The following is an 11,649-nucleotide window of genomic DNA, read 5'->3' as shown; positions in this document are numbered from 1 at the left end:
CTTCCTGTGAGCAGCATCCAAAGGACATGCTTTGGGGCAGCATGTCCTTATAGCTCAGGCTCGGTGCCTGGGAGCTGGTGGATGCAGAGAGGGAGGCTGGTAGCACAGTCCTAGCTTGGCCCTGGCACAGAGTGAGGTGTCACCACACCACAGTGGTTATACCAAACCCAAACCTCCCAGGGAAGAGTCAGTCTGAGGTCAAGACATGTGAATCTCAGCATCTTCCACCTAAATCTGAATCCCACCTACAGATGCCAAGCTACTTCTGTGGATAAGGGCTCTTGGCAAGCAGAAGCTACAGTCCCTAGGACACCCACAGCCCGTGAAGAGTGAGCTGGCAGCTGCTGCTGGGCAAAAGCAGTGTCAGCGAGGTGAAGTACAGTCCAGGTCCTGCCCTGCCTGGAGCTGGCAGCAGGACGGACCTACCAGCCCTGAAGCACGGGATGAGCGCAGAGAGCAATCTGCTTCTCTGCTTGACAGAGCATCACCACAGGCAGAGATTTCTGCCTATGACCAGCACAGAAGGAATCAACTGTAAAGACACTTAATTAGCCACCATTAGCTCTCACCCAAACCCCCAGTGGGATGAGCAGGGAACGGTCCAGGCTTGACACAACCGCTGCAAGCTGTGTACCAGCTCTCAGATGCAGCATCCCTCTTCCTGCCACCCTCACGCACGAAGAGCAGAACTCTGCACCCCTCTGTGGGCATGTTCAGCAGTGGGGCACAGCTTCGTGGCAGCACCAGGATGCGAGGGGGATGCTGCAGCACCCTGCTCTCTGCTGCCTATTCCTCGGCTTGCCTAAACCACCTGCTAAGGGGCCCTCGCTTTCCTCCTCGCACAGGGAAAATCCCAGGATCCCAGGCTGAGCAATTCCCTCAAGATTACTGTACTAGACCCTACTGTGTCTTGCTTTGCCTCATCTGCTCAGAGCCCTGAGCCTCAACCCTGGGAGCAACCCAACCCTTGTGATATAGGTAAGGTATATATCACTGTTCTCCACCAGGCTGGCTCATACAATGTGGGGATGGAAACTTCAGCAACGGACATTACTGAACTTGATGAGCAAGCCCTGTGCCACTGAGGCCTGAGAAGGCATGTAAGCAGAAGACAAAGGAAGAAGTAATGAGCTGCTGAAAATGATTTAACAAGATAAAGGTCATGAAGGCATGTCGCGTGATCAGGAAGAACCGGCCAATCCGTTAGAGCATAGACGCGTGTGAACACAAGGCTGTAACCTATCAGTAAGCTGCTGATAGCGCGTGAACACTTGAGTTTTGTATAAAAGAAAAAGTTACACCATAATAAAGGTCTTTGGTTGCTGCCTGCCAGAGTCCGTGCCCTCAATCCCCACAATACAAGAGCAGCCACATGTCCTCAGGGCTTTCCAGGGTTGCCCATGCTTTAGAATAGAAACTAATTTACTGGAACCTAAGGGTTGGAATGGGGCTGTCCCGGTCACCCCAGCAGGGAAGCGGAGACATTTGATACCATAGCCTAGGACTGAGGGACAAAGGACCAAGATACCTGCCCAAACATTGGGGCATGTTCCCTGTGAAACCAGCTATATTCTCTACAGCTCCTGCTAAGATGTACCACACCTCCTCTCTGGATTTCACGGCATTGCTTGTCACAGGAGCATTCACTGGGTGGAAGAAACTGGCCATAGCCCCTCTGAAGGAAGGTTTAAGGGGCTGCCATCTTCCCTCCTGGTAGAGGTAGAAATCAGCTGTGGCCAGACTAGTTGCAAAGGAGGGGAGCAGTTGACATGTAGTGATTTTAGGGAGCACCACTTGTTCTGCAGCAGCTAAGTTTGCCGTAGCAGCTTTAAGTACTACAGCGTTTGCAGCAGGAGCCCCCACTTCATAGCACATCTGGAGAGAGGGCAGAGGGCCCCCCATGTCCCTTCAGAGGACACTTCTTCACATCTCGTGAAAGGATGATACCTGGGCGAGCCTCCGAAGCAGCAGCTCTGACGATGGGCGATTCCAGTCGAGAAAGATCTCTGGTGCCAGCGTGACAGTCATTTCCAGCACCCTGAGCAAGCTCACCGATAGGTCAAAGCAGGTGGCGCACACCTTCAGCTGGCGGCTGTCCACGAAGTTCCTCTCCAAGCGCTCTGCTGCCTGCTGGATCTGCCAACCGAGGGAGACAGCTTAACAAGGTGCCCCTTCCCAAAAGGAGGGCTGCGACCCCCAGCCCAGCTCGGCTCCCAGGCGTGCCAAGCAATCGCTGCACTCCCAACCCCAAGAGTCGTGTCTTGAACCTCGCTGTGCTGGACATGGGCACCCATTGAGTGCTGGACCCCGCAGCCCCCGGTGGCACACTCACCTCCTGAATCATGCCGATGAACTCGGAGAAAGCCCAGTTCAGCTGGTTGAGGACACTGTTGAGGAAGCTGGGGGCCAGGTCACGGTCGCTGCGGAGCAGGTCTGCCATGTGCCGCTGCAGCAAGGTGGGGGGCGGGGGCAAGGACCATTATGAGCAGAGATCTCGCCTGTTGGGCCTCCAAGCACTTTTTTGCAAAGCCAGCCTGAATTAACCAAGGAAGAGCCCTGTGTGCTCATTGCTGCCCACATGCATGGGAGCACTGCCCTGCAGCTTAGCATCCCTCCTGCTCGGCTCTGCAGAGGCCCACGGTCAGCTCAGCATTAATTGCTCCTGATAGCAGTGTGGCAGCTGCCTGGAGCTAGCACGGCCACCCCTGGCCTCACGTGGCCATGCCTGCCTGCCCGCGTCCGGGGAGGAAGGCAGCTAGCAAACCCCACTACTGAGAGGTTTCTGCACAGAGCTGGGGCTGGCTCTGCCCTCAGCAGGCTCAGGCAGGTAGGGCTGCCCACGCTCCCCGGTCAGGTTTGGCCCGAGCACAGACATGTCCCCATGGTACGTAGCATCTCACCTCTGGGCTTTTTCACTATGAAGAGCACAGATGGGGTTAGACCCAGCAGCTGGGAAACACGGAGTCAGGGCTGTGTGGGGCGCCAGTACCCGCGCAGGGGCAGGGAAAGGAGGGGGGGCACAAATGGGACAGATGCTTCTCACCAGGAAGGTTACCAGAGTTCAAGCCACAGACTAAAATTCAGGACTTGGAGAAAGAAACTTGAACAGATTTACCAAGTATAAGAAAAAAAAAAAAATCCAACTACTTTTCCCTCTGCTAGAACCTATCAGTAAGTAAGAGCAGGTGGAAACTCTGGCAGCACTGGCACAGCCGTGCTGTGACTACAGAAGGTATTTGGGGTGGCAGCCTGCTCGAAAGGCCAGCATGGGAATAGGAAACACGGGCCGACCTCCATCACATCCCTAGGGATTGAGAAGTGAGGCATAACTACAGGCAGATTGCTAGCTGGGATTAGCAAAGCCAGAGAGGGATAGCAGGAGACCATCAGCTCAAATGAGAACAGGACAAATTATCCTGTAAATACCCACTAGTAATTGCCATGAGGTTCTGTTGTTATGGAGGATGTGCGCTGATGTCTCACAGTGCATAATCGCTCCGGGCAGACCAGGGCCCTGGCTTTGATCCTGCCTAAAAGCACATCTTTGGGAGGGATTTCATCACAACAAACGTCTTTGATGTCCTACTCCCACCCACAAGTACTTTCCCAGCCCTTGGCTACACATGGCTCAGGGACAGCCCAAGCCAGTCGTCCTTTTTATGTATTTAGTGATCCTCAGTGGATTTCTTGCACAGTGTCCCCTGAAACTGTGTAAGCCTTTAGCACTGAACATGTCCTGGAGCAACATTTCACAGCTCAATTTTGTGCGGTGGAAGGAATTCGGATTTGAGCTTGACTCCTACTCACTTTATTTGATAGTATTTATTCTTTGCAGCCCCCTCCTGGTGGGAGAGACAGAGAGATGCTGCTCTGCAGTCACTTACTCCAGCTAGCCATGGTTTCAGACCTTTATGATAGTCTTTCAGATGGGAACAGCGCCAGCCTCTGCAGTTTCTCATACAGAAACTGTCACGTCTTTGTCCCCTTTACCATCCCTCCCTGAGCCATGCTGGTTCTCCCAGGCTTTCTTTGGAGAGGTGGAATCAGAAGTGCATGCAGCATCCAAACCACAAGTGTGTGGCAGATTTGCACAAAGGCATAACGTGGTTTTGGGTTTGTTCTCTTTTCCTTTCCTCATAATTGTTGTTGTGTAATTTGTTCCTCTGACTGGGCATCAAGCTGGTATTTTCTAAAAGATTACAATAGGATGCCAGTTCAAGGATAAACCTTTCGTAAGAATTACAGTTCAAGATCCTCAGGAACTTGCTGGTCGCAAGGCGCAAGTGGAGAAGCCCAGCAGTCAACACTGGAGCCCACCTCGTTGTCTTCTCTGTCAGTGACGGATGATGGGGCACAGCACACCCTTACCAAATTTGCAGATGACAGTAAATGAGGGGCTTTGTCCGATGTGCTCGAGGCACCCTGAGAAACTTGAGGACTGGGACAAAAAACCTGATCATATTCAACACGGAGAAAATTCTGCATCTGGAGAAGAATGATCCCAAATATCAGTCCTGGCTGGGAAACAATGGTCTGGGCACCGTTAAAGGGGTTGTGGAGGATACCAGCTTCAACAGGAGACAGGTGAGGGCTCTTACTACAACTAAGAGGTTGGTGACGGTAAGAGGATGTGCTCAGCAGATCAAGGGGAGGCGTCACCCCTCTGCTCGGCCCTGGGGAGGTCACACCTGAAATACTGTGGCCCTTTTCTCAGAAGGGTGCATAGACAGGCCTCAGGGAGCCCACCCTGCAATCTTGCCTCTAAGAGTTATGCTCAGCTCGCAGCCCACTGATTTTTAATCACATTTTCCCTTCATGTTCACCACTCTACATGTGGCAATGCTTCAGTCATTCAGAATTGGAAGGTCCTTTTGTAGGGTTAAGTTTTGTGTCTTCTTTTCCCCGCCCTCCCCTCAACGTGTAAAAAGTGCTTTTTATTAAAACTGCTGACATATTAGCCTCCTTGCAGCCTTCAAGTACCGAAGCAGTTCTAGGCAAGGATCACCACTCCTTGCGGATGCACTCTGCGGGTTGTCCTGTTGGTCTGTCGCCAAAGCCTCTTTTACCAACATTTCATGTCAGGACAGATCTCAAAATGAATTGCCCAGCCAAAGCCTACCTCATCTGAAGGCAGCTTTGGCTTTTTGAAGGGTGCTCTTATGCTTGTAATAACTTGCTTTATCCCAATTTTTAGCCAATGGCTATTTCCTCATGGTCTTTTTCCAATAAGCAATATGAATTTGCTCCAAACCTCCAATTCTAGGTTCTTAAATGCTTTCCCTGCTGCTGGCAAAGACTGTGCCAGACTATAAAAGCATTAAAAAGTGCTGCCTCTCGTCAAACTTCTCCACAGTTATGTAGGTTTTTTTTAAGGTTTTAAGCTAACACCAGGAAACAGTGGACTTCCTTGGTTTTTGTTGCTCCCAAGAGGATTCTGAATCTAAAGATGCTGCAATCACTGCTACTCTCTGAAAGCAACATAAGGAACCAGCCCTGGAATACAGCAAGAGCAGCTTTGTCCCTTGCGTGAGTTCCCAGATGAGGTTCTCCATGGGGCAATCATCAGTGGTATCCAGATACCTAGCCCTGGTGCTGTCTTCATCTTCATTTGCAAGATGTTCACCTTTGCTGAGGCATTTCCACCCACCTCCTTCAGGTCTCAGTTACGACTGCCCTCCTGGGTAACGATACAGCCCTTAGGTGTGCCATTTCAGACAGGGACGTCATTTCATAGGGAGTCTGTGGATACTCACCGATGTGGTTACTTTCTTGGTCCTGGCAATAGTATGTCATTAGCGTTTCTAAAACTTGTAACTCCCTAATACAAAAGCCACTCAGTCTTGGCTTAGCCTTCATTATGACAGATAAAGATCAGTCATTGGAACAGAAATCAGTGGTTTTCCAAGGCCAGAAATTATGACCTCAATACATTTAATGTGGGCAACAGAGCATGGCCCCAAGCGGTTACAGATATATCCGATGTTTCCACAACAGAAACTTCCCCGCAAAAATATAAGAAAATAGTCAGAGGAAAAAAAAAATCTAGGTTGGGGGGGAAAGAGTGAACAAAAACATAGAGTTCTTTAAGAAGATCATTAGGCAGCCAGAAAGCCCCAGTGCTACAGCAAGCACTTGGGTTAAAAGGTTCACTGAGACCAGGATGAAGCAAAGACATAAGTTAAAATGTAAAAGGTAAAGTGAACATAATCAAACATAGCCGGTGGTGGATGAAACCAAGGAGAAAAGGGGTAATAGAATCATAGAATCATAGAATCATAAAGGTTGGAAGAGACCTCCAAGATCATCGAGTCCAACCGTCAACCCAACACCACCATGCCCACTAAACCATGTCCCTAAGCGCCTCATCTACCCGTCTTTTAAATACCTCCAGGGATGGTGACTCAACCACTTCCCTGGGCAGCCTGTTCCAATGTTGGTTCCTGCCCCAAAGAAGAACAAAACAGTCTGTTCTTCTCCAAGAAGGAGAAGACATAAAAGAAACATCCACGACTAACCACGTTACATGCAAAGTTTCTTCAACTATAGGAAAAAATTCTAGCAGAATTATTAAAAAAAGTAGTAATGGGAGAAAGTTTAACAGTAGCAGAGGCCCATTAATAGATAAAAAATAATAAAGCAGACAAAGTGGAAGCCTTCAATAAGTGCTCCTACTAGATAACTGTAAAGAAGCAGGGTTATGTACTTTCATCACAGGAAGATAATTGTGTACTTTATAGTTTGCTAATGACCCAGGAAGATTTATAACAGGGTTATTTGTGAGACTTCTTGGTCAGCAGCCCAAGGGGGGCTCTGGACACTGCAGCATTCACAGTAGAGCTGGGAGCACAGAGGAGGAAAGCCCAAAATGGACCAGATTCAGAAGCAAAGCAGTTCCACCCAATGCTAATCTGAGTTTTCGAAAGGATCCCAATGTAAATGTGACACAGCTGCCGCTCAGTGGCTGTGGCTGTTGGACTGATGAAACAGCAGTGAAAGAGGTAAGCTGGGGATGCAGCGATCCACATCGCTGGTAAACTGCGCCCGTTCAAAGCTGTAGAGAGGACCAAAGGGAACATTGCAGGGTGAGGCAGAAGGAAAGCAAGAGCTGCATTCAGGGGATGAGATATCAATAAGGTCGAGTGCAAGGCATCAGGACACCCCAGCGCACACCTGGGACCCGCGCATGCCCCCGCAGCAAAGCACTGGCAAACAGGCTAATGCACGTTTTGGCTCCACGACTGGCAGAGCAAGGAGGCATGTTCTAGCCAGCATGACACTGACAACGCTGGGGCTGCTAAAAACATGGAAAGGGTGAACACTGAGGCTTGCAGAATCACATCCAAACCACGAGTGTGTGGCAGATTTGCACAAAGGCATAACGTGGTTTTGGGTTTGTTCTCTTTTCCTTTCCTCATAATTGTTGTTGTGTAATTTGTTCCTCTGACTGGGCATCAAGCTGGTATTTTCTAAAAGATTACAATAGGATGCCAGTTCAAGGATAAACCTTTCGTAAGAATTACAGTTCAAGATCCTCAGGAACTTGCTGGTCGCAAGGCGCAAGTGGAGAAGCCCAGCAGTCAACACTGGAGCCCACCTCGTTGTCTTCTCTGTCAGTGACGGATGATGGGGCACAGCACACCCTTACCAAATTTGCAGATGACAGTAAATGAGGGGCTTTGTCCGATGTGCTCGAGGCACCCTGAGAAACTTGAGGACTGGGACAAAAAACCTGATCATATTCAACAAGGAGAAAATTCTGCAGAACTTTCTTTTGCAGAAAAGCAAAACCCCTTCCTGAATAAGACACAGAGGCTGCACTTTCTTTTCACCATTAAAAAAGACCAAGAAGTGAGTTCACCCTGGTACACAAGCACTTCTGAAGAATAAAATGTTGTAATGCACAGAGTTTAACCCAGCAGAGAAAGGCAGAGCAGCAGCAGTGGAAGACAGATGAGGTTAGGTACATTCCCATCAGGAAAAAGCAATGGATTTATTTCTGAGGGTAAGGAACCATCATCAGAAGGGCTTGGACAGTTCAACTGCCACCAGCTGATGCTTTTGCTGTTGTCAGATCGAGACAGGATTTCCTCCTGAAAGACCTCTTTAGCTTAGGCAATTTGCTGGACTTGGGAAGGGGACGTGGGTGAATTCTCTGTCCCACATTGCACAACAGCTCAGCTAGATAATCTCATGGTCCCACCCACCTACCCTCCACTGCTTGATGGATGCGTGGGCAGAAGGCCTGGGGCAGAGGAGCCTTGTGCCGCAACCTGAAGACACCCTGCAGCTCGGTAAAAGCAAGACAGGCTGGGCCTGGCATAGGGCCACTGCTGCTGTTCACCGTATGCGTGCCGTAACAGCACCCAGCCTTTTCTACAAGCCACGATGAAAGCAAAACAAGTTCCTACAGCAGCCGTCGACCAGAACTGCCCCCACCTCTGAATAGAGCCCCCATCTGCTCTCAGGAGCCAAACTGGAGGCAGGGCCCTGCCTGCATGAGAGCTGTTTGGTGTCAGCAAGGCTAAGGAAGCAGGGAGCAGGCAGGAACACACACGGCCTTTCTGAGCCTCTCCCCCTCCCTGGGCTAACCCAGGCAGCCATCTCGTTGCCCAGTGAGTACGGGCAAAAGGCAGTGTAGGAGACCAGGTGGTCTGTGCTCTGCGTGTTTCATGGATATTGTGAGGCAGCGCCAGCACACCTTTGCCACCTGTGCAGAGTCCTCCAAGGAAGCATCCCCAAAGCAGGACAAGGCTGGAGCACCAGAGAAGAGGCATTTGCCCAAGCTCCCTTCAGACTGGCCTGCAAAAGCAGACCCAGACAAAGAGGGATTTCTCTCAGCTCAGCAGTTTGTCCCGTTGTCCCTGCCAATGCTCAAGTTGCAACAAGGTGAAGACTGATGGGTGGGAAGGTGGGGGGGGTCATCTCCTCCTCCTTCCCCGGGCAGCATCTCAAGGACACCTCTGAGTCCCACGTCCCTCTTCAATTAAATCAGCATTCATTATTGATTTGGTTGCGCCTTAAAATAGCAATCCCAGGAGCCAGCCCAGCCCGCTCCAGGCTCAGACTGTGCGGAGCCATCCGGAGATGGATGGAGAGAGACCTCAAAAACTGAGGAATTTTGCTCCAGTCCCAGAGCTCCCCAGGATGGGGGGAGCTCGCTGACCGCCCCGTGGGACTGGTGGCAGCCACTCGGGGGCTTGCTTGTGCGGTAGGAGGGTAAGGGGACAGTCATGAGGTCTCTCCTGCATGTGTACCAGGGCTTCCCCATTGTTCTCCAAGGATGAGAGGGCTGCGGCAGGGCTCTGACCACAGAGGTAACCCTGATAAAACAGGTGCAAGAGTGGGTCCATGATGCAGCCTCAGAGACTGCCATGTGGGCACCGGTCGCCCTGGCATCTCCGAGGGACGTAACTGAGAAAAGCGATCATTGTGTGAAGCCCTCTGCCCCCCAAGAAGCGTCTCTCTAGACAGAAGAGGGGAAGGAGGGAACTCTCTAAAGCTACTTCACCAGACAAGAGAGGGTCACACAACAAACTTACTCTGGAAACTAGCAACAGAGAGATCTCCTGGGCACCCACGGGCAGGAGAGAGAAAGAGAACAAGAGTGCCGTTAAAACAAAAGACAGGCAGCTGTCCCCACTGGACGGGGATTAGTGTGCACCTCCACATGCTGCCTGCCCATGTCAGGCTGCAGCATCCTCTGTCCCCCAACCCCGGGCAGCTCTGCAGGAGCAAGCTCTGGCACAAAGCCTTTTCCAGAGCAGAGGGTGGTCAGGAATGTAACCAGACAGGCACAGACCCTGCAAGGGTGAAGCTGGGGATGTGTTCTTCAGCTCAAGAAAGGTACCTTCTCCTCCCCACGTCCTTCTCAGCTGCAACAGAACCGAGGAACCCCTCAGTTCGGTGACAGTGCTGAGAACCAAATTGCCATGCCAAAGGCAGGACAGGCTCTGCCAGGCTCTGAGATGCCCTATTAAAAGACTCCCTGCTTGCAAACTTGGCCAGTGCCCTGCCTCCTCGGGCACCCACTCCCTCTCACAGGGTACCTACTGCTTGGCATACTTGCCAACGCTTCCCCACAGCAGCTGCTCGCTACGGACATCAGAGAGCCTTCTCCCAGTCTTACATTTTGGGGTGAAGCTCTGGTGAGGGCCTCTCACCTCTCCCTTGAAGGGCAGAACCCCTTCTCGTGATGGATCTAACCCATCACTCAGCACACAAAAGAGTCACCAGCCAGTGCAGAGAGACAGGGGATGTCCAGGAAAGGAAATACTGGCTGCAGAGGTCAGGCCTGGATATTAGGCCAGGATCCCCCTACTTCAGCAGCCATCTCAGCAGTTGGCCTGGCCCATAGTAGAGATGGCTGCTAGGGAAGAGGTTGGTCCTCCCTCACCACCCATCATAATCCTGAGTGCCAATCCTCTGCCCCACTCACTCTGCAGGCTGGGAAGGCTGGCATCCTCAGGCTTGGTTTTCAGCAGGTGTGGGAGCCGTGTGTATCTGTACCCAAAGCCACAGCCCTGGTAAAAGAGATAAGAAAAGATCTCAGAGGCTGGAAACCAGTTGGATTTTGCTGCTACTGGAAAGTGAAATGCTCAGTGTTCACCCAGCCCCAGACAGTGAGAGGGACAGGATGCTCACCCGCCACAGCCTGACGAGGATCCAGTTGGTCTGTGCCCAGGGTCGCTGCTCATAGGGAGCCAGGAGGTTCTTCATCATGGAGATCCGCCTGCCAGACAAGGATATAGGTCAGCCACAAAGGGTTTGGGGACAGGGGATTAAATAGGACCCATGGTAGGACCTACGGAGCTGGGACAGAACAAAGCTACTGGTATAAGGGTAAAGGGAGGCTCCCCAAACCAACTCCAGCACCCTGCTGCAGCTCCTGAACCCATGGCGGTGCTTGGCAGCCCACCTGCTCCCCCACCCAGCCTTGCCACCACCCCAGCCTTGCCCCAGCTCCCTGGGAACAGGCAGGGAAGCACTTACTGCTCTTCTGGGATCCTCTCTACAGCACGCAGCGAGTGGGGGTAGCAGACGTAGCTGGCTAACGCCTGCATCAGGGAGTCCCGGATGTCTGTGGAGGAATGAGAAGGGGCTAGGCCAGGCACCCAAGGACACGCAGCATGCCAGGGATCACCTGAACACCGGAGGCTGGGAGGGACCGGCCCTCACTTACAGAGGTTTGCTGTCCCAGCTGATGTGGAGAACGTGCCTATGCTCAGGCAGCTAAGAAGTAACCCCAGATTTGACATGCAAGTAGCTGGAACATGAGTCCTGCTCTCAAAAGGGTATCCCAGGTCATGTATCTAACCCTGGAATAAGCAGGACACACTGGACAAGGGCAGCGCCCAGCCTCTCTTTGGACGTGGAGGCATAAAGTACTCAATGGATTCAGCAAACAGATCCCAACAGAAGTCTGGTGATCCACCAGCAGTGAGACCGGCCAGATGTGCAATATATTACCCCAAAGCAGAGGAGAGCAGCTTTACCCGTGCCCACGATCCTCGAGTCAGCAAAGTGCTTGGCCAGGATGGCAGCGAGGCGCATCAGGGTCTCCTCGTAGCCTGCAAAGAGAAGGAGGGAGCAGGGGTCACGTCAACGGCCCAGTGGGCAGCCCTTTGGTCCCAGCATTCCTGTGGACACAGC

General features: G+C 51.8%; 1 protein-coding gene across 1 annotated transcript in view; it reads right to left on the bottom strand.

Annotated features, from left to right (window-relative positions):
* RNF123 (ring finger protein 123) overlaps positions 1–11,649 on the bottom strand; it is a 51,195-nt gene that overhangs the window by 14,547 nt on the left and 24,999 nt on the right. The window contains 7 exon segments of the mRNA XM_009331180.1: positions 1,055–1,088; positions 1,948–2,136; positions 2,333–2,493; positions 10,436–10,520; positions 10,642–10,729; positions 10,990–11,077; positions 11,493–11,567. Of these exon segments, the coding sequence (XP_009329455.1) occupies positions 1,055–1,088; positions 1,948–2,136; positions 2,333–2,493; positions 10,436–10,520; positions 10,642–10,729; positions 10,990–11,077; positions 11,493–11,567 (720 nt within the window).

Source organism: Pygoscelis adeliae, unplaced genomic scaffold, assembly GCF_000699105.1.
Source record: "Pygoscelis adeliae isolate BGI_AS28 unplaced genomic scaffold, ASM69910v1 Scaffold689, whole genome shotgun sequence".
Lineage (NCBI taxonomy): Eukaryota > Metazoa > Chordata > Aves > Sphenisciformes > Spheniscidae > Pygoscelis > Pygoscelis adeliae.
Note: the sequence above shows the minus strand (reverse complement) of the source record. Positions and strands in the feature narration are given on the sequence as shown.